The sequence below is a fragment of the Micropterus dolomieu genome, linkage group LG01 (assembly GCF_021292245.1).
Source record: "Micropterus dolomieu isolate WLL.071019.BEF.003 ecotype Adirondacks linkage group LG01, ASM2129224v1, whole genome shotgun sequence".
NCBI classification, from domain to species: Eukaryota; Metazoa; Chordata; class Actinopteri; order Centrarchiformes; family Centrarchidae; genus Micropterus; species Micropterus dolomieu.
The window spans coordinates 38,948,476-38,975,252 of NC_060150.1; the positions used below are offsets into that span (position 1 = coordinate 38,948,476).

At 41.0% G+C, this 26,777-nt stretch overlaps 3 protein-coding genes across 3 annotated transcripts in view; 1 reads left to right on the forward strand and 2 right to left on the reverse strand.

Moving 5' to 3' along the window:
- Positions 1-2,242: 2,242 nt before the first annotated feature.
- On the reverse strand, positions 2,243-5,252 carry LOC123970749 (transmembrane protein 236-like). The gene is made up of 4 exons (XM_046049021.1): positions 4,981-5,252; positions 4,664-4,736; positions 3,775-3,898; positions 2,243-2,967 (listed from the first exon to the last, which is right to left on the reverse strand). The coding sequence occupies exons 1-4, from the start codon at positions 5,250-5,252 to the stop codon at positions 2,243-2,245; spliced, it is 1,194 nt and encodes a 397-aa protein (XP_045904977.1).
- A 1,852-nt stretch (positions 5,253-7,104) lies between these two features.
- hacd1 (3-hydroxyacyl-CoA dehydratase 1) lies at positions 7,105-15,473 on the forward strand. The gene is made up of 7 exons (XM_046049035.1): positions 7,105-7,278; positions 10,007-10,124; positions 10,289-10,307; positions 10,415-10,503; positions 10,843-10,964; positions 13,117-13,295; positions 14,727-15,473. The coding sequence occupies exons 1-7, from the start codon at positions 7,160-7,162 to the stop codon at positions 14,807-14,809; spliced, it is 729 nt and encodes a 242-aa protein (XP_045904991.1). The 5' UTR covers positions 7,105-7,159; the 3' UTR covers positions 14,810-15,473.
- A 1,365-nt stretch (positions 15,474-16,838) lies between these two features.
- LOC123969154 (collectin-12-like) overlaps positions 16,839-26,777 on the reverse strand; it is a 39,906-nt gene continuing 29,967 nt past the window's right edge. Inside the window, exons 3-10 of the mRNA XM_046046309.1 lie at positions 25,868-25,990; positions 21,381-21,467; positions 20,243-21,286; positions 19,241-19,738; positions 18,223-18,359; positions 17,974-18,083; positions 17,209-17,354; positions 16,839-17,114 (exon numbers count right to left, since the gene is read on the reverse strand). Of these exons, the coding sequence (XP_045902265.1) occupies positions 17,095-17,114; positions 17,209-17,354; positions 17,974-18,083; positions 18,223-18,359; positions 19,241-19,738; positions 20,243-21,286; positions 21,381-21,467; positions 25,868-25,990 (2,165 nt within the window). The 3' untranslated portion in view covers positions 16,839-17,094. The remainder of the gene's footprint in view (positions 17,115-17,208; positions 17,355-17,973; positions 18,084-18,222; positions 18,360-19,240; positions 19,739-20,242; positions 21,287-21,380; positions 21,468-25,867; positions 25,991-26,777) is intronic.

Consider the following 26,777-nt stretch of genomic DNA (forward strand, 5'->3'; position numbering starts at 1 on the left):
TGGAAAGGTAGTGTATAGTGTATATGTTTTTTACTGCCTGCTACAGGCTGGACACTGGGTTGAAGGAAATGGGCCAGTAAAAAATGTAAGACTTGAGACAGCAGAATATATATTATAATGTATACATTATACAGAACTATGAATCAGTCTGAATTCCAATCACACAATAATAAAGACAATCTAGTGGATTAAGGATCCACAGGTTTGTGAAAATAGACTTCATTTAAAGTGAATGAATTAAGTGATCTTCTTACAAAAGGCATAAATGCAATGTAATGCTGTAATCTGATAATGTTGAACATAACAAGGGCCGGTAAAACCAAAGTCCTTGGTACAACATAACTGTCATTTACTGGAATGTGGATAAAATATCATGAAAACCTGTACAATTTAATGTTTTTTTGGAGGGCTGTTGAATTGCATCAGAGTGTCCATGTGTATTGACATTATGTCTGCCAACTGTCATTGCTCTTGTGCTCTGGACCATGAAGGATTATGGGAAGGGATGTGATGAAAATGTTTTGCAGAATAACGACAGGAAACCTGTCCTCTTGGGGAGTGATTGTGAAGAAAAAATAGGAAAAATTCCAATGTAATAAGTTTGAATCGAGGTCAAAAACATACATATGTACTTTCAAGTTCATGTCAGTACATTCTGCACGCACGATAAATGAAATGAAAAAGTGAAATTTAAAACATATATTTGAATGATTTTCTTTATTAATCTTACCAAAATATATGTCTCAATGTTACAAACTCACACTTTGTTTTTCTTTCGTGAATACACTTTAGCAATGAAAAACCTAATATAAACAACATGTATTTATGCTTTTACACATTCACTGCACTTTATGATGGTAGAAAATAAAATCTCAAGTGACATTACAGGTACATTCCCAAAGTGCCATGCTTAGTAAAGGTTAGGGGGTAGGAGGGGTAAAAAAGTATGTTTGAACATAAAGGTAATAATACATAACACAACAGTCATTTAACACATAATGTCCTTTGTGGGAAAACATTGTCTAAGAGCTCCCTTTTGGCCTGTGAAAAGTACCTTCATGCATTTTAACACAATATTTCTTCTGTGATGCATTCATACTTTGGTTTGGTTGCACCAGCTTTTCTTAAATCCATTACTAAGATTGTGCCTAAAGTTCTTCCTACATTCTTAGCTAGATTTACTAAACCAGGTTGGACCATTAAAATAAATGTGTAAATTGTTCAAAACATCTCAATTTACATTATTCTTAGTATTTATTATTAATATTATTTCTTATGACCTTATTTACTCACTCTATACAGGTCATATATTAGCTAGCCAACAATGACGCAACCTTTGTCAGTTGGTTCAGTTAGATGCAACTGTTACACCTGGCAGTTACTGGGTGTGAATATTTATTAACAACTAATCACACATAAGAATTTTAATTAGCATTTTAAGAAAATGCATAAATCTCTAGTAAACATTTATGTCATAACTAGTACCCTAAATCAAGTTTGTGCATAAAGTTCTTCACAGTAACTACTAACTAGTTTCAAACTAGTGATTTATCAAATCAGGTTGCACCACTAACTTAAGAAATGTCTTAGCTAGAAATGACTTTAGTAATGTATTGGTGACTAAGAAACATCTGTTGCACTGCCCTACAGAAAACAAGTCACTGTTTCAGCACAAGCTGTAACATGAACTGCCAGAAATAACAGTTTTAGGGGGGCTGACTTTGTTTTATTTAAAGATGCATGCATGGAGACATCCTGTATAGTGTTCATGCAGTGTTTTAGAACAAGTCGGAAACATCTGATTATGCTAACCTAACTGACACTATTTGGTTATTTAGTCAGCTGTTAGGACAACATTTTGTAATTTGAGGTATATTGTGTTATTTATTTGTAATTAAAATCAGCCTTCTATCACGTGTCACTTCAAACGTGCTGACCACATTAACTTAATCTTACTGTAAAAAAAAAAAATCATCATCCAAATTAACGTTATATACAGTATGTCAGTTAGCTAGTTCAGCTTTCTAACAGTTACACCCTTGGATGTTACTGGGTGTAAAAATATAGTAAAACATCTCTAAATTTAATGAATCTCCACTTAGTACTAGGCCAAGTTTGAATTTAAGAAGAGCAGATGCAACCGCCTCCTGAATCCTAGCATCCTACTGCTCCTGATTGTGCCAATCTATTGCTCCTATATTATGTTTTAATGTTGCACTTATTTTTGCTTGAGGTGCCGGTCTCAAAAGAACATCCTCTCAGTGTTAAAGACCCTCAGCTTGGTCATAAAGTTGAAATAGACAAAGGCCAGACAGACCAACAGGTTCTTCATCAGATAGAGGATGGGTGTGACAAAGCCGAAGAAGGCAATGAGGCCAACACGCACAAAGAAGAAGGGTAAGTCCTGCACAGCCACTCCTAGTGAGGAAAGCAGGGGGCTGTGGGGCATAACCACCACACGCAGGCAAGACAGGTAACTGAAGATATATATGGGGAAAACCCAGCCTGAGTAGTAGACCAGGGGATGTCCTGCCACCCTCACCATCTCCACTGTATCCATCCAGAACATAAAGCTGTCCACAAACACGTCCGCTCGGGCGTCGCTGGCACAAAGGAATCTCAGTGGACCCGTGTAGGCGTACGGAGGTATGCGGTACGCTGTGGTGCTCGCTGATCGTGAGCTCAATCCAGAGATACTAAACGGTCTCCCAGGATTTCCTGGTATCCCTGGCACTGTACCGTTGGTCTCTGGTCGAGCCCCTGCTCCATTCTGGTTCCTGTCATTGAGTTGGTTTGGCCCTGGTGGCATAGGAGTAGGCACAGCCCGGGCACAGCTGACCCCGGGCATAGCTGGCCCCGGCACAGCTGGCCCCGGCACAGCTGGAGAGACAGGTGTCACTGGTGTTACTTGTTCCACATGTGTGAGAACAGTGGAGGGGATGTCAGCATCTCTCTCCATGTCATTAGCTGTGGGGGGAGAAAATAATTGAACAGCAATACAGTCAAACAAGATTATACAGAGCAGTGGTTCTCAAACTTTTTCATGTCAAAGACCCCTAAACTGAAACAAAGTAGACCACGGACCCCCATTTGATAAGATTTTGTCCCAGGATCGCCCATTTGATTTGGTTTTTAGATGTTTTATTCCAGAAAGTGTATGAAATCCATGACAAAAATAGTCATGCGTTCAGTCACTATGTTACTTTTGGATGGAATTATAGTGAAAATAAATTATTCCCCCTTTAGCTGGGGACCCCCTGGAACCTCCTCAAGGACCCCTGGGGGTCCCTCGACCCCACTTTGAGAACCACTGATACAGAGCAAAAAAAAAAAATGAGATTACACTTGCTGATCATAATGTGGTGTTGGTTGAAGTTAAATAGAGAGATGCAACCATCAGATGTTGTGATCAAAAAATTGCAACCATTAGTCTGCTGTTGGAGCCGAAATGTCATAATACAGCTGACGTTAAACAATCTCAAAGAATTGTTTTTTTCAAGTACTACTGAAAATTTGTCAATTCAGCACTGTGTTATAAGAAGTGGCTAAAATATTTCCTACTCATTTCCTCAGTTGCACCAATATCTTTCAACTGCGGGCACAGAGCCAGAAGATAAAAAGTTCAAGCTGGGTCTCTAAATTGTTCTGGATAAACGATATGTGGACTGTATTTGTTGCCTCTGAGCTCCTGCGAGCTGGTATCACTAGAGAAAGTTCAGGATCTAAAGCACTCAGTGAGTGATTTGTGTAATGTGTTCAGAGAGCTGCGCTCACCATGGCCGGTCAGTCTGCAGTGGCGCATCCTCTCCACAATGTCAATACAGATGAGAGAGAAGAGCACTAGTGACACAGGGAGCTCCGTGAATGTATCATGTTTCATGTTGTTATTTATCTGAACCTAAGCAAAGAACCAGAAAATCTGTTGAACATATTTTTTTTTACCAGAACATTTAATGTGTTTACTCACTCACAGCTAATTAATATATAACATATCAATTTACGTCAACAATAATGGACCATTGCACCAAGCATTTACATCTAATACTCTCTCTAATACTGTGTTTGTGGGCTAAATCACTTGCAGCTCTGGTATTTGCCTGAGTCAGGACTTCATACCAACAGGACACAGAGCAAAGCAGACAAGTTGGTCATCTTAGCAGAATTTATGGCTCTTATGTGAAAGACACTAGATAAGCAAGGGCCAAAATGTCAGCTTGGGCTCTAAAAAGGGCCACATAAAACAGCAAATAGGACCTGGGTTTCTGCCAGCGAGGAAGTGAAAATGTGCCTCATGGACAGATGATTTGACAAGGGCAGCTTGGACAGGAAGAGGAACCAAGCTGCTTATCAGTAGTTTCTTATCCATAAGGCTGGATGTTCCTCCCCAGAGAACCAAAAGGTTCCTCACAAATCATCACCTTTATTCCACTCACAGAAGCCTCACATTGTGATTCCACTCACCTACAGATTCATTTTGGTCCCAAATGTAATTTTGTGGCAAGTATTTTAGTGCTTCTTTGGATGATAAACACAATCATCCAAAATAACTACAGCGGTTCTACAATTACAGACTGACTCCTACAAATATGGCAACATAAAGGTCAAAATTCATGATCAGAGTACAGTTAAAGTGATAAATGAAACAATCCACAACATGTTGTACCTCAGAGCTGGCGATGAGAAAGGCAAAGCAGGGTAATGTGGACAGGATCACATATACGAGGGCCACAGGCCTCCTGATACAAAGACAAAGGAAGGGAAAGACATAAAAAAAGTAAGAAAGGCAGCTGCAGGACTTGCTAAGATATGGGATTCACCAGCCAAGAGCAATCCAAACCAGCTACAGGCCTGTTCAGAGTCAAACCAGCTGGTCAGATCTCAGTCAGTGTTACTCTGGGATACACAGCTAAGAGTTGAGTTTGACCTACATATCTGGTTCCCCAGATGCCTGTCCTCAGGGCAAAGGCAGGAGAAACTCACCACTTCTTCCTCCCAGTGAGAAACTTCTTCTTCACGAAAACCATGTATTTCAGGGGTACCCAGACCAGCAGGGCGGTGGAGGTGACATAGGCAATGGAGGAGGCCACGATCAACCAGTAGGCCGTACTGCCGTCACCGGGCGGCTGCGTCGAGGTTTTGACCTTTGCTACGATGACGGCGAACCTCTGCATGACGATGAAGAGTGGCACGCACAGGCCTGCAAACTGCAGCACCTCGCACACGGCAAACTTCAGCGTCCTCCCAGAGCCCATGCTGTGGCAGCTCAAAAAAAGAAAAGGAAGGGAGGGAGACGGGGGCTGTTGTCGCAGTGAGGCGACCCCAGTCTCTCTGAGGGCTGGTCAGGCCTCGGCCCAGTGCATTGTCTGCCTCCACTAGCATTTTCCACACACCACAGCCCTGGCTCTCTGCTCACCCAACTGCTTACACTGCACTAGGCATTGTGTACCTTGGTGTGACGGTGATGTGACTGCCCCTTTACTCTCTTTATATACAGAATACAAACAAAGATTGTCTAACTCTGCACCCTGAAGGATATGTATGTACTGCAGGTCTCTCTGTGGGATGATGAACCTTGAAAACTGTTCTTCCATCAACCAGCTATGCATAAAAGATATTCTGAGCATCTAAATACATGTAGCTTAACATCACTTTAACCGCATATTCTACCTGATAATTCTTCAAAACCAGAAAACAGAAGTGGACTCATAACACCCACAGTAAAAGCAACATCCAAGGGCTGGCGGCTGTATACCGAAGACACATGAAGCCACAGAAAACTAGTCATGTTTGTACATCGCCATCTAATGGCGTAATGTGATGCTGTCAGAAGCTGCACAAATAACAAATGCTAGAATATCAGTGGTTTAAAAACACTGCTTCATCTTTCTCAGGCAGTGCCTCCATGAGAGCCAGACTAACACCTGAAGATATGTATATACAGGTTTGACCATTATTACTGTGTAGCAACTATGATGAAGGCAATATTGTCACATTTTTATTTTAAAGTTGATGTGAGTATTTGATTAAAATGTCAACACTCGTTGCTGTTACATGGGAGTCAAACTGTTGTATTCACCAGGCTGACCTTTGCCCTTTACTACACTTTGCCAAAAAGTGGCACAGCGTAATTCATCTGTGCAGATTCACAAAATGTTTGGTTCAAGATGCTTGGCGACAAAGCATAACATCCTCTTGGCATTTTATTCTTGTGATTGTATAATTTCATTCAATGAAGAGGAGGGAATAAGCTAACAAGCTTGCTAACTACTTGCCTACAGGGTTAGCTATCTTAGTCAAAAGACCATTGACTCGTGTCTGAGAGCTGTAGGATCATTCCTCTTTTGGAGATCAGTTTAGAGCTAACTACGACAGCAGATTGATTGTCCCTGCTTCATTTCCCTCAAAGTCAACATTATCATGCCCAACAGACAAACAACAAAGTTAACCAACATTTTGCCATCATGCAAGTATTTCCAGCCATTTAGGCTATGAGCTGATGCAAATTAATTTTCCATAGAACATGAATAGTTCATGCTTTGTAGCTGTAACCATGGTTAATTTTTATTTTGGATTAATCTGCTGATTACTTTTTCCATTAATCAATTTTAATTGTTTGGTTTGTAAAATAAATTGTGATAAATTCATTACAGTCAATTACCCAGAGCCCAATATGACAATTTCTCAATGCCTGTTTTGTCCATAACAACAATTCAGAATTATTAAAAATAAATTCAATGAACTGAAAGGAAAAGAAGCAAATAATCATATTTGAGAAGCTGGAACTTTATCAAAATAGTTGCCAAATATTTTCTGTCAAGTGACCAACCAGTTAATCACCAGCTGTGCTTGTAGGCCTATTCAAGCGCATTTACTACTTTTGGGTTGTTTAATCTATCACAAACACAACATTTTTGAAAGATACTCATGCTTGTTATGCAAATGCAAATTTTAATTAGATATTATAGGCTAATCGTAGCCTAATAATCTTAATTGTATTGAATTGTATTGTACTCAGACTTTTGACCCACCGGCAGGCCACGCACTAGTCCCGCGAGAGAGGGGGAGCCGGGGGCGGATAGATGGATGGCCCTGCTGCTCCCCTCCCTACCAGCCCAGCTGTCAGCTCCCTTCCTGACTTCCCCACCCTGCCCCCGGTACCATGGCGTCCACCGAGGAGGACGGCACGGTTGAAGAGAAGGAAAACAACAACAAGAAGAGAACGAAAAGCGCCCTCGCTACCGCATGGCTCACTTTCTACAACATCGCCATGACCGCCGGGTACGTGCGTAATTGCGCCCCGGCCGCCTATTAATAAGAAAAGCCTATAAGTTAGCCGCTCCTTAAAACTGTAAGCCCGTGTTGCTGTTTATAGGACTGTGTCTCTGTGTAAAGTCGAAAGTGCCTGCTCAGCTCGTTGTATTTAGCGGCTCACCGGAGTTGGGAAAAAACCTGAGGGATGAATTTGATTGTAAAAAACGTAAGCGGTATTTATCTGAGTGTTATAATGAATGAATGGCGTTTGGTGAAAGTGACAGGCTGGCGCTGCACCCGTGTCCAAATAGGGCTGACTGCATGGTGTCAGCGTCAAGGCCCACACTGCTACAGACAGTTGCAGTGATAAGTATAGCCGGAGCGCGCTGACACTGGAGATCAGGTCTGGGACACTGAAATGCTCAATGTGCAGATTTTTTAATAACAACATAACATTTATGTATTGCAAACAGAGCGCGCCGTTACCAGTCGACTTAATACCGTGTTCAGATGATAAACTGGCAAAAACAGATGGGAATATGTCTGCTCATTACACAGTTATGAAAATATATCAGAGCTGCCAGATCAGTAAGTTTCAAAAGTATCAATACATTGTAGATATACCGGTACTCTGTTACAATAAAATTCCTGAATTTATTCATCATTTTCACTTAGGCTAAATAAAAGTAGTCTATTGTAATCAAAATATGCTTAAAGAACAAAAAGTACTCATTATACAGAATGGCCCATTCCTTTAGCAACACACTATACAGGTAGCACTATGCAGTATTTAGTGTTTATCATATGTCACACCTTGTTATTCAGAATGCAGCTGTGTTGTTTAAGTTAATTATAAAAGCAAGTCTGATTATTACAGCAGTGATTTCAAAATACCAGCAGAGCCTGAAGATTCTGTCTTCAGTTTGACCTCCCATTACTGTAAAATGCACTCTAATGTAGTGTTCACGCTGACATCAACTGTTACTTTAATACTTTACACAATACACATACAGGCTATGAATACAATTAGCATTTTGCCTCAGGGAAACCCAAAAGTAAAGCAGCTTATCCAATTACTCAGTTCATTCATTAGATATTGTTTAAAGCAAAAATGCCACACTTTTAAATTTTCTGCTTTTCTATATGAATTTTGAATTATTTTAATTATTTTAACTGAACATCAGCAGATTAATCAATGATGAGAATAATCAGCCCTATATCCAAATCATCCATTTCACCCACTAAGTTGTTAATACCATCGATCATGTTAACAGCTCGGTAAGATAATCTTTCATGACTGTAGTCTGTTGTAAAGGAGTCTCCACCTTTTTGACTGTTTGTTTGTACGTTGCTGAGTCAGATTCAGAACAGGCAGTGTGAGGATGTTTTACACCTGTAATATGTCATAAGAGTTCAGGAGCAGGCAACCTCTTTACTTTTTCAAGTCTAAGTGAAGTAATATACAGATTTTGGCTTATTTTGGCTGCTGTTTGTCATAAAGGATAGTTGTAAAGAAAGTTTAGATGAATAAAGAACCTTTGTTAAACCTGAAACCGCTGAAATCTGGAATTGTTCAAAATGGATGCAAAGTGTTAATATACTGAACTTATATATAGTAGCTGTAAAAGTTGCACTATTAAAATGTCAATACAGTTTGTGCAAGTAACAAGTAAGGAACCGTGCTCTTTACGTTCTATTGTGATATATGTAAATCTTCTGTGTAAAGACACACTGTTCAAATGTCAAGTTGAAATAATCTCTGTGTGTCTCGCCATCTCATAACTTTACCCATAGTTTTTTGTAAATGCAATCATCCTATTCACATTTGATCAAGTTTATCGTCACCAGTAAGTAGTTACTGTCACATAACTTGCACACTTTGTTGATTTGCACAATGAGGAAGCGCAGGAGCAGCCAGATAATCTGTTCACTGAAAATGTCCTCAGTTGGTGTTGATGTTAAAACTTGGACTTGAGGAAAAAAAACGGTGTACTGCACAGAATATCTGGTCTCTCCTGCTCTTTAGTTTCCTAACTGATGCAATAATATATGTAGAAAATTGAGAATGAAAGTGAATTTAGCTGAGCTGTTAGAAGTACATGCATAGCTGAATAACATTATTTTCACTTTCCAGATTCTCTTGTAATACTGGGGTACAGGAATGTAGTAACTCTTACACCATCCATCCCACACGGCCTGTTCTCTCTTTCAGCATCCTCACTAAAGCCCGGCTGATATAGGATTTTTAAGACCGATACCGATTTTGATATTTGAGGATTTTAAAATCTGATTTTCCGATATTCTTTTAGTCCCCTGCTTTTCAGAAACACATAACATAAACAAAGGTTATCCCTAATATTTGTTATGTGTAGTTAAGAGACCTCACCAATATAACATGTCATAATGCAGTTTATAAATATGCGTTTTTTATTGTTATAAATAGTAATTTGAACAAAAGTACAGCTGATGATGTCAGCTTTATCTAAATACATGTGTTGCAAAAGTGGAGTTGCAGATTGCCCTCCGGTGGACAAACTATGCAACAACAACACTCATAACATGATTGAAGGATCGGTCTCTCCGTTTCTTTTTTAATTGTCATTTTTCGGTTGTTACAAACACCAATACCGATTTATCTTCCAATAACGGCCAACAATATCGGCACGCCGTTTTATTGGTGAGGTTCAGATCCTGAGTCTAACTGTTCCCACTGAATGGCGGCATTATGTAATATTGCCTGGTTTTATGTCTGCAGGTGGCTGGTTTTGGCTATGGCGATGATGCGCTTCTACATTCAGAAAGGCACACACAAGGGTCTGTACAGAAGTATAGCAAGGACACTCAAGTTTTTCCAGACCTTTGCATTAGTTGAGGTAAGAATTTTAGTAAAATAGTTGTCACTCGCATTACTGCACAGTGATACCTGATGAAATAATGAGAAAATAGAGGGATTTTAAAAAGGTGTTGCTGATGTAGCCTAGCTGCTGTTACTACAGATGAGGGGAATTAACAGATTTTTACCTATCTTGTCTTACAGTTGGGACACTGTGCCATCGGTATGTGATGATGTTTGTTTATGATTTATGTTCAAATGCAAACAAACGTGCCAAGATGTGCAGCTATAAACTATTGTGTTTTTTTCTCTCCTCGTGCCCTGCTGCAGGGATCGTGAGGACTTCTGTGATTGTAACCGGGGTTCAAGTGTGTTCACGGATTTTCATGGTTTGGTTCGTCACCAACAGCATCAGACAGGTGACTGTCACAGCACACACAACACAGACTCTGCTGCTTCTGTGGGTTTAAATTGAGTTAAACGAGCAAATAAAAAGCGGTATACCTTTGCTGTTTTCTTTTCCGTCTATGTGAGAAAATGAAGAATTATTATTTTAATCAGAGGTTTTAATTCAATTTAGACTATTTTAGCATCTGTTAGAACCTCAGTGCTTTATTGTGACATCTATGCTTTTACACATTTGCACACACCAGAACTTGTTACCTGTAAGAGAAGCACATGTCAGGTTTGACTCATGTAAACTCATTTCCCTTCCTCTATATATTTGCCTTATTTCTATTTTTTTTACTTAAATGAAGGTCCAGAGTGAAGAGAGCGTAATCCTATTCCTTGTTGTGTGGACGGTGACAGAGATAACCAGATATTCTTACTACACATTCAACCTGCTCCACCACCTGCCGTACTTCATCAAATGGGCCAGGTGGAGATACCGTTACCCCACGGCCAGGATGAGCTTGAATTGTCATTACTGTGTCAGACATTGTGTTTGAGCATGTCACCCTAATCTGACGATTTCAACTCTGGCATGCATCGCTCCCCAGGCCTAGACCGGCTTTAAGTCAGGAAGTAGTGCAGCCGTGTGTGTGTATTAAGTATCGCCTGGCTCACACAGAGAGGAGAAGCATGTGTGTGTTTATTGATTAGCACCTCATTAGCCAGTCTCTGTCAATGGTGGCGGCACTAACTATTAACATTGTGCTCTGACAATACAGATCATGCAGAAGTTACTAAAGACATTTAATCATTTTAGGGTTTATTTAGATGTTTTATCAAAAAAAAAGTTGGATTATAATGGCACCCGTTTTACATAAGTCTGCATTATATTATATGAAAAAAACAAAAACATTTCTGACATTAGCATTCAAAAAAGTATTGTTTTGAAATCCAAAGCCTTCATTATTAGCACATGGACAAAAAAGACATGACAGTAATGACTTGTCATGACAGTAAGACGAGATGATCAACACATTTTTGAGTTTAAGAGTGACATAATCCCTGCCTCCTACTGTATGAAGAGTACTTGTGACGTGGCGGTCTGGCTTGCGTGTCTCTCTGCTACAGTAGCTCAGCTGAAATCGGAGTCGTCTGGTGGAACGTCATTGCTGTACACATTGATAGCTTTCCAACACACAGGCTTGGCAACTTACAGCCCAGACAAGCCTATCTTGCTTCAGAACAGTGAAGTTTACACATTACATCATCTAACTTACAAGGTGAGACATCACTCTGTCTCTGGGTTACCGCAGACAGAGGTTCACCAGCAAAATATACATTTTATCTTCGTCTTTGGTGTCTTATATGATTGTCAGGACACAATTTAGTTTGTGCCAATTACTCTTTTGTTTTGGGTGTTTGATTCTCATGCATTGAATGCCACTCTCCTCCCTGCCCCCTCCACGCTTCACGTCTTTCTTTAAGCACGGAGGAGACGCCTGGCCTCCGGGAGAGAGGCTCATGTTCAGCTGCTCATGTTTTTAAGACCATCTGTTTTGGTCATGGAATGTTCACCCAACATTTCTCTCACATCCACTGAGACGCTCCCCCGAGCCTTTGCTCTGGTCTTGACTAAGGGACTCTGCAGCCCTGAGTCACGGCATATATATTGCACTAGAGAGACCATGTCACGAAGGGAGGCAGGACATCTCACACTTTTGTGAAGTGACAGGCAGTTATAGCAAAAAGAAGAAAGTGACAGTTTGTGAATCATTTTATGAAGAACAGCTCTGTTCTCAGCTCTGAATTTTAGATGATTTCATGACATTTTTTTTTTAACAAGTTATAAAAGTAAAACCAGCAAACAACACCTGCTCAGCAAACAACTTGCTTTCTGCTAAATCATTCCTACCTACTGATTTTTGTAAGCCTTGTCATAAAACTCAATCAATCAAAAATGTATCTATTGTCAAACATTGAGGGCAGTGATTCAGTTGTCGGAAGCCCAAATTGCAGCCACAACCTGATCCGGCAACTTTGCCCAATACACCATCTGCCATATCAAATGCTTTTTCACTGGGTATCCCCAGCTCCCTGTCCAAGCTTTATTCACTATCCATCATTAGCACTGGAGATCCTTCTTGACCGTCTGCTTTGCTCCAGTTGGGTGCTTTAAATGTAAAACAACACAAAAAAGTACTGTAGTGGTGTATCTGAACCACTTCTTTCTCTTGACTCCCCATTGGTGAAATGACTTTCCTTTTTCCAGTTTTCTGGTGGTGATAATCTCCAGTAACCATGACTGAAGGCTGGCTGCTGATCAGCACCAATTCCTGATCAGTGTTGTCCCTTTGGCTGTTGTACACCCCATGGATGGTTGCTTATGCTTAGTGTATGTCAGGGGTCTTGAAGTTGAAGCTAATTGGAAATCAAAGATTTTAGGCAGCATGCATTTATTAAACTCAGCCTTGAAAGGTTGCATTTTTTACAGTCTTGCGTGTGTCGAATGTCTTTTCTGTGTTTGGACATTTGCGCATGTTAGTGTTTTAACATCCGCAAACCTTTAACTGCAGGTGTGTTTGTTGCAGGTCCACACCACTGACTGTTAAACCATCCTTCACCATCTTTTTTCTCCCCAGATACAACCTCTTCATCGTCTTGTACCCCCTGGGTGTCGTTGGGGAACTGCTGACCATTTATGCTGCTCTGCCGTTCGTACGCAGATCTGGAATGTACTCCATGAGGCTGCCCAACATCTATAACGTGTCGTTCGACTACTACTACTGCCTCATCGTCGTCATGTTGTCCTACATCCCACGTAAGGAGCATTTTCAGTCGTACGTTGCGCTTTATGATAAAACATGTAGAGGAGGATGACCCCACAACCTGTTTACCATCGTTGTACCTTGTGTCCCTTGTTGAGATCGCTGGTCAGACTATGATGCTTATGGCCTTTTGTGATGACTATTAACATGACAAGTGAGCTAGTAGATAATAACACTGACTGTAATAGTAGGAGTCTGCTCAGTGTTGCCAAATTTTTATTGTGGTCACAACAGAAAGACTTTCTGGTGAGGATTCAACTGTGCATCTTTTACTACATGAAGCTTAAGAGATGGCGTTTCTTGTCTCTTTAAGTATCATGACATCAAGGGTCAAGGTTCTGAAAGTAAGGCAACATTTTGGAGGGTCATATCCCAAATGACCTCTAAACCCTAGTTTTGCTCTGTTGCTCTTAAAGACTTGAAACCTGTGTTGTTTTTCTTGCCGAGTTAGATGAGAAGCTTGATACCACACCTTTACATCTGTACATTAAAGATGATGCTGGAGCCAAGCGATAGTTAGCATAGCTTAGCATAAAGAGTGGACGCAGGGGGAAACAGCTAGCATGGCTCTGTCCATGTTATGTCTTGTTTCCTTTAATTGCATTATTTTTCCCCACCAAGTTTTTGACAACTCTTCCTCTGATTGGCTAGTATTTGTTGCCTCTGTGAAATAAGTTGGTTAGCCAATCAGAGGCGGAATAGGGGGCAGGACTTGTGGTGTCAGTCAAGTGTGAGTTGTCAAAATAATAATCTCAAACTGAAGGGCAAAAGCATCAAGTTGTGGTTTAATGGCTGGACAGTTTTTAAGACAGGAGCTGGGACTTTGCAGAGTCTCAGTTGTTTGTCTGACAACCAGGGTGACGGCAAGACTCCAGGAAGTCACTGCTAGGCTAGCTCTAGCTTTATATTTAGCCTACAGACACGATCAACCTTCTCCTTTAAATGTTGAAGATCTTTGTTTTCTATGCTATAAAGCAATCCAGCAGACGCCCCACTTTAACAAACATAATTTTGTATTAATTGACTGATGTTAAAATGCTATATATAGAATAACTGCACCAAGTGAAAGGGGGTGACAGCATAACACCAACAGAATGATCTTGTACAACAGAACATCCATGCAGAAAATGCTACTTTAAAGAAGCTGATAATGAAAAAATGTTGTTAGTTAAAAGATGCTATAACTGAGATATTGTATTGTACATAACATACAAAATATGAAGTTTGAACTTTTTGACATGTTTTGATTTTATTTTAAAGCTTGAAGTTTCTTCTAACCGAGACCTTACAATGTTTAAGATTATCATAGTAATGAATCACCTGCCGGAGCTAGTTGGAGACTTTTCCTGCCAAATCACTGTAACATACAGAACAGTAATTAGAAAAGTATTAACTCAGTGATTGATCCTGTATATTTTTCCCAGTGTTTCCTCAGCTCTACTTCCACATGCTGCGGCAGAGAAGAAGGGTGCTTCACGGGGAGGTCATAGTGGAGAAGGACGACTAGACAAGCCACCGCCTCATGCCTTCATTTGAGCCAGCCTGCCTCCACATCACCCTAACCTCCCCCAATTCGTCTCCACCTCATCTTTAGCTGTTACATAAACCATCGGCCGTTACATTCTTCATTGCACGGGACCGGAAGAGCCGCACAGATGACATCCTTTCTGACGAGAGCGACAGTCAGTGATAATCAGAAAGAAAAGGAGTTCATCAGGACTGAGCAATAATAACAGACCCTAAGTATTTCTTTATAGAATTAATTCCTATCCAAGTGGTAAGATTGGAATCATGTTTACAGTCCCAGTGTTGCTGGAGCCGACGAAGAAGCCTGATGTTGTGTCTCAGCACAGAGTTCTTTATTCACCCACCAGCTTACTTCACCATGTTGCACCGAGCCACAGCAGAGCCACAACACTGCACACTCCTGTCTGAAGGAGAAAGAGGCAAATGAGAGGCTTCCAGGGAAATGTCAAATGAAACACGGGAGGAAGACTGTAAGTTATGTCTCCCCAGTTGTCCAATAACCTACCCGATTGGCAGTTTTATTATGTTTATTCCAGTAAAGTGATTTTATACTGACACAGTGTGAGTGTAACAAAATGAGTTTCAAAAGAGAGAATATTCATAGTTCTATCATACCTCAACAATAAATCTACATTTAGACAATATGCTGCTTCTTTTGTGTATGTATGTTTTACCTTTTGTGTAAATGATGCAATGTGAAATGAGCGGCTAATAATGAGCATATTTCTTAAAGCTGATATATTCACCTACTGTGTCACTTAGAGCAAGCACAGCTCAAACTTAACATTTTGTCTGCGTGGCTCAGCTCCTGCATTCTTTTATGTTACTTTGATGTTTACTATGTCAAATTAATTTACAAGAGTGCATCTTAAAGAAAATTGAGTAGCTCTTTCTATAGGCTACAATTCAAAATTGTGTGTGCACTGACAGTCTTCAGTCGCTGTTGTGTTTGTTTTTTAACATAAAGAATCTCATGTTCATAGAAAAGTAGTTAGATTCCCTCCTACTAAAGGTGCTACTGTGACATCATTTCAATCTTCTGTGCAGCTGAAGATGTTAAATGATTGAGAGGAAATGTTAGTCAATGAACTGCATAGTCCATGGTGATCTAAGAAAGTCAAAACATTTTTGCTTATAATCAGGGAGAGGAGAAAAGCAATAAAAGTCAATGTCAAATCACTGGAAAAGTTATTTTTCAAGAACAAACAATAGAAATGTGAAATAACGTCTTGTGCAAAATCAATAAACTAAATTTTACGATACTGTGGAGAATTTTGTGATGACCCTCACACTGCAGACAGATGAGCGATCTGATACTATAGCTGTTCATCTGGATCTGCAATAAAACGTAGAAATAAGCCAACAAATACAAATATCTCGTGGGTTTTACATATTTATTTATGAGTGTTTTCTTCATCTTTCCATACTGTTGTTTAAACTCAAGTGTTTTTTCTTAACAGGAAACAGTACCTTAGTGCAGAAAATGGCGCATTTATATTTGTAAGTAGGATCCAGATTCATATTCATAAACATATGCACGTCTTTAGAAGTGAAAAATAAATCTCATTATCACAAAATGTATATGTGGAGTATTAAACTGTAAACGTGAAACTCAAGCTGTGACATTTTCCTGTATTTATGTGTAAATAGTTTATTTGTTTCTATTCATTTAAATGAAAATGGTACAAAGACATTCGCGAGGTTAGATAACAGGTTCCTCGAAGATAGCATATCAGCGACATTGTTTTTTGCACATCATTTTTCATTTTAAGACAATTAATTATTATTAAAAGCACTACGGTAAGTCCACTTGGCTTCATAGAATTGATAATGTCCAACAAAAACTTGCATAATGAAATATACATTCATATATTCAGTTGCACATGGAATACAGTTCTATAAAATGTATTTCAAATAGCCAATAAAAAAAACCAAAAAACAAAACAAAACAAAAAAAAAAATATATATATATATATATATATAAAAATCAATTGGTACTTTTACTTTAATTTAGTACTTTAAAAAATAAAAGTCCTCCATTGATTGGCCTGCTGTATTGCACTTGCTGGTAAAGCTGGACTGGGTTCACTTTGGAGGAGAAAGGCATCTCTTCAGTGTCAGAGAGACGTTTGCTGTTGCAGCCCTGGGCTCATATCAAAATTGTCCCCTTGCTCTCTCTGTACGGACTCTCCATGTGCTGAGTCAGTGGACCAGTGTCACATGGGGGAAGTCTAGCTGCTCACTGCAAGCTCCCTTTCAAGACCGCTACAATCCAGGTGATCTTGCTGCAGAAAAAGATGTAGAATGACATTAAGTCACCTGTGGACACCAAACTTACAAGATACTTGTTGAGCAGGAAGAAAACAGAAATAGACATACGCGTCTCCATGTCCTTCTCACAGATATAGCTTATGAGATCTTCACAGAAGAAATCATTCCACAACCCTTCATGGATGAGCCCCGCACAGTCTTCTCCCAATTCATGCCCATGGCCCCAGTTGTCAGGCTGACCAGGCTTCCACTTTCTGTAGGGACACAACAGGGGGCGATCATACATTAGATTTACAGTATTTCATCAAAGAGTCTAGTGGAAACCCACAGCAGTGGAAGAGAGAATAAAAGAGGAATAACTGTAGCAAGAATAAAAGTGAAATTATCTGATTTCTTCTGAGAGATTTTAAATGTTTAATTGAGACCACGTTATAGATCTTTTAAGCTGACTAGGTATTTGTCCCATTTTGCTGTGTTCAGATTTTATGAAACGCTGTGTGTTTCATATCATAATTATATCCTTATCCTTAATGTTGTTTTTTAAACTTCTACTTTCCACATGTTGGATTCTTGCTCTTGATGCAAAACGGACTGCTCTGATTGGACCACCTTGAATCCATAAAGGCTTATTGAATGTGAAAGTGTTTTGTTTGGCTGGGCAGCAGGGATAGAGGAGTAGAGTTTTCCAGGCAGATCAAAGCAATTATAAAATATCAGAAAAGTTTTTGACAAGACGTTGCGTGTTTGTTTGGTGTAGTTTCATGTAACTGAAAATCCTACCCTGGAAATGGTATCCATCTGAGGAACAGCACCTACTTTCACACGGGACTAGATGTTCCCTACACTAGAGATATTTTCTAACTGAATACTGACGTGAATGCAGGTTCAGTCCCGTCCAGCCAGCGCCAAACGTCCTCCTTCCCTCCGTCAGTCAGACCCATCCAGAAGTAGCCCTTTCCAGTGGTCCGCTCCTTCAGCCATATCTGAGGTTATATGAGGACAGTCACAATTAAGAAGCTACCTCACAATTACAGGGCAATGACAAACTTTCCTCTCAATACATCTCTCAGATTTTAGTGGATTCATTCTTCAAGTATGAAAAACACAATCACAATTAGTCACCTGTTCCTCCATATCGTTGATGATCAACAATGATGCAGACGATGATTCACAGGTTGCCTTTGCATCATCAAAACTGCGCAGGTCTTTGGAGAAAAAGTAGCACTTGTCTCTGTAGTTTACCCAGTCAATGGGGCATCCTGTAAAACATCCAGTGATTTCATTTAATAAATCCGAAAGTACCATATTGTTATTATCAGTGGTGCTCGATTGTCATATCTCATAAACATTCATTATAAAATAATTTACATTACTTTACTTATTTTCTTACTTGCCAAGAAACAGATGAGAATATTGATACCACTGTCATATTTGTACAGTATATATGAAGCAAGAGCCAGCACTCGGTTATCTTAGCTTAGCATCAAGACTGGAAACTGGGAAAAAGCTAGCCTGGCTTCATCCGATGGTAACAAAATCTGCCTTCCATTTCACATAATCTCAACTAAAACAACATCTTGTTATATTTACAACTATTTCTTTTTGGATTAAGCAAACTAAATATAGGCTAATAGACTACTTTTTCATCTTTATGCTAAGCTAAGATAACCAGCTGCTAGCTCTAACTTCATTTTTACCGTACAGACAAAACAGTGGCATCAATCTTCTCATTTAATTCTCAGCAAGAAAGCAGATAAGTGTATTTCGCACAACTTAAACAAAATCTGAAGCTACACCCAGTTATCTTAACTTATCATAAAGGCTGGAAACAGAGGGAAACAGCTAGCTTAGTTCTGTTCAAAGGTAACAAAACTCCAGACAGCACCTTTAAAGCTCACTAATACCTCCAAACTTTTGAACTATTTTTAACACACCTTTAATCTGAGTAATACAGTACTATCTTTCTGGAACGATAAAACAGTTGCCATTGTGGGAATATTCTAGTAAACCTGAACATTTCTTTTGATCAAGCCTGTTAACTAGTCTGCTGATTTACTTCATTAGTTCAGGACTTAATAAACGCATTCTAGTAAAGTGTTAAAAAGTTAAAACTGATAAGACTTAATAACTAAAGTCATACCTGGGGCCCATAGTGTAGGAGCCACTGCCTCATCCTGCAGAGACACAGGGCCAAAAGGAATGACTGGAACACGGATTGGCATCCCTGGCTGTCCCGGTGGTCCTGCTGGCCCTGGAGGCCCCACTGGCCCTGGCAGGCCCCTTGGCCCCTGCTCCCCAGCTGGTCCCATTGAGCCTCTAATACCAGGTGGTCCCTGTGCCCCCTGAGGACCAGGCTGTCCGTCTCTTCCAGGCAGACCAGCAGTACCGGGCTCTCCTTTACCTCCAGGAGGTCCGGCCCTCCCTCCTGACCCTCGGGAGCCCTTGGACCCGGGGCTGCCAGGTAGGCCTGGCAGGCCTTTAAACCCTGGCAGACCTGGTGGTCCTGGGATACCCTGCTCTCCTCGAGATCCTTGTATCCCAGGAGCACCCTTTTCCCCTTTTTCTCCCTTCTGGCCAGGCAGACCAGATACTCCCTGAGGTCCTTTGTCCCCTCGTGGCCCTCTGGGACCAGGGGGACCTGAAAAACAAGACATACTTTAAGCTGAAGGTATTTTTTTAAAAGAATATTGACACATTCTAGGAAAACAGCTTTTTTTTGCTGTTCTTGATGTGAGATAGATGAGGGTATTGATACCACTCTCGTGTCAGTAGGATTAATGTGAAGCTACAGCTAGTAGTCGTATGGCACATAACCCCAGAAAAAAACTACAACTTTAGATATTTATACTTCAGTTTTTGTAGATATAACACGTTAATAATGAGTTTTACAAATGCTGGCATGTATATTTGGTTCCCTTAAGACAGAACCCCCGCCCCCATTTCCAGCCTTTTTGCTAAGCTATGCTAACCAGCTGCTGGCTGTTATTTTATATTTAGTTTACAAATATGAGAGTGATATCGATCTTCTCATCTAGCTCTATGCAAGAAAGCAAACAAGTGTATTTACTCCAAATCCCAAGCAATTCCTTTAACATTTAAACAAACATTTGATTAGTTCAACACATACTGATACACCAATCACCTTGTAAAATAGTGAAGTTGGTTATTAGTTGTGAGTGCTTAGTGTCCACCAGCTTCATCTCCTCCATGACAATAGAGAGGTTGGTGACCTCCTTGTCCACACGTGCTGCCAGCTCTTCCTGCTGGGACTTTAGACTGGCTGCATCTGTCCTCATCTCTGTCATGCTGCCGTTGAGGTTCAGTAGGAAGTCTGAGTGACGGTCGACAGTCTCGGAACAAGTGCGTAACTCGTTCAGGTTAAGGTTGATGGCCCCCAAGAGCTGTGTGGTGAAGCTGATGTTGCCGGTAACGCGGTCTATACTCTGCTCCGACTCATCCAGCCGCACCTCCAGCCGGTCAAACTTGGTGGATGTGAGGTTACCAAAGTCCCTCTGCTGGTCCAAAATCTCCCTCAGCGTCTGGTCGTGAGCGTCTGCCAGGCTGCTGGTGTTCTGGAGCTTGTTGGCCATAAAAGTGAGCTGTGATCCCACCTCTTCCAGGCTGTCGTTGTTGGCCTTTGCAAGAGCTGAGACATTACTGGCCAGGACCTGCAGGTTTTCCACCTTACTACGAAGCCACTCAGTATCAGAGCGTGTCTGTCGGGCCGTCTGCTCGAGGCTCTGAAAGTCATTACGCATTTTCTGGATGGCTTGGCTTGTGTCATCCACTGAGCGCTGCAGAACGGCAATGAGGCCTCTCTGCTGGGCCTGGGTGAAGTTAAGGCTGCTGATACTGAGCAGCGCCTGGTCCTGAAGTTTCACCTGCTGCTGGAGTTCTCTCTGCAGCCTGGCTGTGTCGTCCTGCAGGCCCTCAATGATGCTGCCATAAGATCGTAGGGTGCCGTTTACAGAGTGCAAGGTGGCCGTGTTGCCGTCCAGCAGTCCCTGAATGGAGCCCTGGCTGTTCTGGATGTCTGAACCAATGTTCTGCAGCTGACTCAGCTTAACTTGATCGCTGTGGATGCGTTCCTCCACCGCAGACAGCTGCCTCTGGAGACTCCAGATGTTGTTCTTGAAAGACTGGATCTCTGTGGTGGTATTCTCCAATTTCTCCCCTGCTTGATCATCTGAAGCCGGAGATTTGTACAATAAATTACAAGAATGTTTCAGCCTCTCACTGTAGCTTTTACTTCAATTTAAAGCCAGATACATCAGACTTACCTAGCTTTTTCAAATCAGTCTCAACAGCAATTATCTTTCCTCCATAGTTTGCAATACCCTCAGACACACTGTCAACTCTTTGCACCACTGAAAGAAAAACAGGACAGGTAGGACAAAGGTTAGTGTCATAGTCTCATCACAGGCTCCGTCCTTAAATAACAGACAAGAAATGCCTGCAACCACAGACATCGTATATAAAAGGGATCAGAGAGGAAACCAATGAAATGTACTCACAGATAATATAAGAGATGTGTCTGCATGTCTTTAAGGCATGAAATAATGATGGACTTGATTAATGTAATCTCTTGGTTTAGGCCAGATTTAGAGTGTGACAGAGGCAAAAGCGGATGCTGGGAGTGCAAGTTAATTTAGGGGGAAAGGCAGAAAAGGTTAGGTATTGCGAAAGAGACAAAAGGAGGGAGGAAGAAACATTGATTCAGCAAAGATGGAGTGGGTGGTCAGTGACAGAAACTGCCATTGGAAGTGCATGGGGAGACACTGGCAATGGCCCTAGGGGACAGGAAGTGACCAGGAGGGGGTCTTCAGTAAACAGGCGGATCAAAGACAGCCCAGAGGAGACAGATTCTGTGGCATGGAGGCGCTTCACGCCCCCACAGGAGACACCAGTGTTCATTTCCTCTGGAATGTGTCTGGGATTCCAGGATATCAGCCCACTTCTACCACCAGCCTCGCCAGGGGGACACTTCCTTTAACTGGGAACTGGACGGGCTCCTCTGCTGGGAGGCTGCATCCCAGCTGTTTGCTCCAACAGTTAAGACAACAGTTCAATCACAAGGCTTTCACCTCCAGAGGTCAAATCATCAGAAAGACAGGATTAGCTGGTTTAAATCCACCCATCCCTCCAAATCAGGGCACAGGTAACGCCTTTCATTAATGGTATGCTTAGCACCAATAGTGGCCTAATTGTAGTGGTATAATAGCTAGCCACTACTATATATTGGTATTACTTAACATAAAGCAAAACTTGGACATTTTGGCTAATTTTCACTTTCTTGCTGAGAGTTGGAGGAGAAGATTGAAATGTCTCATTTTGTTTTGTTCAGACAGAGCCTGGTTAACCCTGTTTCCAGTCTCACCTAACTCTCTCAAAGAAAGCAAATACGCGTAATTTGCAAAATGTCAAACAATTCGATTTGAATTTTGAAGACTTCAAAAGCAAAAGAAAAATATTCTTTAGTCTCTTTTGTTTCAAACTGCAAATGCAAAATATCTTTTACTGTTTTGGAAAAACAGCTTCTTGAGTAATTGACAGTGAGATGTTTGGGGAAACTTCAAATTGGAAAATGAATGTTTAACCAATATGGTCAAAACTGTTTTTTGTCTCCTTTCTTCACCCTGTTAGACGTCCCAGATATGCACCGCATTGTCTCATGAAACTATAAACTATATGAAGCTATAAAATTACCACATTATTTTTTAGTTAAGAGAAAATGGTCAGTTGACAGGAATTGTCCCACACTTCAAACTAAATGGGAAACATTTCCAGACACAGAAGTTACAGTTTAGCATCGCAGAGCACAAAAGACACTTTGACCACAGGCCACACCTATGGCACACTGTTTCTTATACTAACACTTATACATGCACTAGCCTGGAAACTGAAACTAACACAAGCAGGGTCACCATATACAGACATATCTGGGCCTTTTCCACATGCTCTGACCATGGACTAGCCACCAGAGAGACTTACTGCATCACACTGTGGCAACATTAACCATAAAACACAAAACTGCAACAGGGATGCAGAGCATTATTTTGGCAAAACCCTTCTAGGTCCAAATGTTGTAAAAATGAGCAGTTTTGTACCCAGTTTGAACTCTTTCCAGCTCTTGGGTGGTGGGTGGTTCTTAAAACTGTCCAGGTTGTCTTGTAAAATCCAACTCCCTTATACATATAAAGTCAGGAATAGTAAATCTAGGTATAAAGTAAGTGAACTGTAAACTCCATGCTTTGGTTATTTTATCATTTCTAGAAGCCTCAGGGCAAGCATCTCAAATAAACTGTTAAATAAGGGCAAATATGCAATTTAAGTGTACATGCATCTACAGATAATCTCCCAGGCCATGTTTTTTATAGTACTGGTTTTCTCTACTGAGCATTGTGCTAAAATGTCTCCTTGGACACTTGTTCAAAACTCTAGAAAAGTAAACTAACTGTATTCTCTACCTCTATCAAGGTAAGGGCATAACTTCCACTGTCTGTGAGCCAGGTTCAGGTGTAATGAAGAAGTTTCGTAGACTGATGAAGACTTACACAGCATAGTTAACTGAGCTCACCCAGTGAGATACAGTGGCAGCATACAACGTGTGAACACACGCAATGCCAACACCAGATCTGAAGGACAATATCTTTTGACCAAGGGGAGTTGTATTGCTCTTGACTCAACTGAGACTGGATTTAACATTAATAATTTTTGATATTTCGGTTCAAATCTTGTTAAATACAAGGCTCCTCCTGGATCCAGACATAGCTCGCTCGCTCTTTAGCTGTCTTTAAAATATCTACAGAAATTATTTTTGAAATTATAATTGTGCAGGATGTTTTGCTCCTACAACACTTTTTGCGTATTTAAACCAGTTGTTCTTTGAAAGTAAAGAGACATTCACACAGGGAGTGAGATAAAACACACAGGTTATGTACTCCCCTGGTTGCTTTTCTTACTATCTTTGAGGAAAATGAATACGATTTAAATCCCCCAGAGTCCAGAGAATGACTTCACATTGCTTTTGGTTGTGTCAATCAAGACAACAGGCTGTAGGGGAAAAGACAGGAGGTCACTGAATTCCTGCCAAACTTCTACGGTTAAATTGCATCAAAACAAATGAGTCACATAGTGGACGTCTCTGTGGGTCAGTGATAGAGGACAGAGCAGCACATACGTTAAGTGCATAGAGCACTCTGGGTCTCACTACATAACCATCTGGAGCTGGGAGAGTGTTTAGGCTGAGCTGTGGTTCCTTTGACAGAGCAGTGCTTCGGTGCCAGTAAAAACCCAATTTCAGTGGGTTCTGCTGGAGTTGCACTGAGTTCACTCACTGCTCATCTGGGATCAATTAGGCCCGCATGAAAACATGCACCATGGAATAAGTAGGACCGACTGAGCTCAGATTGTTAGAGGACATCATCGTTAACGTACATGAGCCACACAGATAACCCCAGAACATTTTAACTTCATACAAACAGGGGGAAAACACAGTCTCATATGGGAGTGTTTAGTACAATTATGGCAGGAACATTCAGAGTTCAATTCTCCGAAAGACGTTGGGAGACCTGGAAGAAAATGTGGAAAAGCCTACCAGGAATTTTACTTTCACTCAGCCTGAAGACCCTCCTTGGATCTGTGCGCATTGGGGGGTGTTGGTAAAATAAACTGAGAAAGTTGTGGGGTGGAAACGGAGGGGCTGAAGAACATGGTTGAACCTTAAAGTATCTGTTCACCCAAATGAACATACTCCACCTCAGTGCAATGGAGGTGAATGAACTAAACATGTGGAGCTCACAGCATTCAACCCTAGGAAAGCTGTTGACACTGAGGTCTATGATAAGTAATGAGGACTTTGCAGAAAGACATGCTGTAGATGAATTCTTTAAATATAATTTTTCAGTGCTCTGTACAATGCAAACATACATCCATTCAACTCTGGTACTGGTGCAGCAGCAGAACTGTCAGAAACGGATGTCTCAGAACTTGGACAAATAATGCCATAACAATGGGATCAGACAACAAAATCAATGTTAATATGACAAGTTTATGGTTTTACGGGGAAAATGTGCTAGACGTTGTAACTTCCTGGAGTCTTGTTGTTGCCATGAGGTTACTGGTTGATGTTAAACAAACAAGATGTTAATTAGTGGGCTTTAGCGGTTCTGGTAGGCTAATTTTGTTACCTTCTTCTGGAACAAGGCTAGCTCTTCCCTCTTAGTATTTATGCTAAGCTAAGCTAACCAGCTTTGTATTTAATGGACAGATAGAGTATGTGAGTCTTTAAACAGCCTAAACTGACCCATTATCTGTATGTAGAAGTGACTTCTGAGAGAAATGTTTTCTTACAGGTGTGGTAGTCCTCTTCTTGTATTTTCCATTACCAATCTATTGCCTTTAAATAATGACAAAGAAACATTGCCAGAGAACATTTGTGTCATGCTCGGCTGCACAGAAGGCCACTCTTGTGATGAAGAACTCCTTCTCTCCCTAACACAAACAAAACACGAGGTCTCAGTGTGCTCAGACACTCAAACAGCAATGCTCTTATTTCTTGGCAGCACAGAGAGAAACCAAATGATATGTTTGGACGCCCGCTCTCTCAGCACTCTGTAAGCAAATCATTTTAACATTTTAGAAAACACACTGCATCATTGAAGTGATGTTTAGAAATGTTTGTCATCGTTGGCCCCTATAATTGTACCCATCAGGTCACAATGACAGAAGAGTGTAGCTTACTGGACTCAAGGGAGCTTCGTCTTACCTTTATATCCAAGCACAGCAACCGCAATGGTGAGGAGAGTACACAGCACATAGAGCAGAGCTATGGATGTCTTCAGCGCCCATTCATTCTTACACTTGGTGCACTGGGTGCCCTCCTGGATCCCTGTGTAAAAAGAATGAAGAATACGACATGATTGAATACGTTATTCTGCCTATTGTACATTCTTCTGGAGCAGTAAGGTCTAAAAAGGACACATGGGCAGAATTGGTGTTAGCTAGGGACTCTCCATGTCCAGGAGTCCCACATCTGGACAAACAGCCCTGGAGTCTACATTAAAGGGTCCAGCAGTTCCCGTAGGGCCCGGGTGGTGAAGGGGCAGGGGACACATAAACAATCCCCCCCACCGACTTGTTTACACATGCAACATGCTTATTTTCCTGAACTCAGCCTTCACTCAGCAAACTTCCTCTTTTTTCAGTCGATGTCTCAGTTAAGCATAACCACACTTGAGTATTACACAATAACCTCTGAAAGTAAACCATTAAACCATATTTAATGTACTTTTGTGCAAAAAATAAAAACAATTAAAATAGTGCCTCTTTGTGAATCTGCACCTTTCAGTTCTCTTCTTGCTGTGTCAGTTGACTTTGGAGTCAAACTAAAAGGCCTTAGCTAGCTGGGACACTTGTGGAATATTTCTTTCCGATGATATCTGTCATGACAGATGAGTGGTGAGATCCACTGTGCTGACGGGAACACAGCTGCATTTCATTTAAATTTAGGAAGTGTGTGTCTGTGTGTGTATGTGGAAAGGTTGCGGTTACATAGTGTGAGTGTGAGTGTGTGTGTGTGTGTGTGTGTGTGTGTGTGTGTATGTGGAAAGGTTGCGGTTACATAGTGTGAGTGTGAGTGTGTGTGTGTGTGTGGGGGGGGGGGGGGGGGGGGGAGG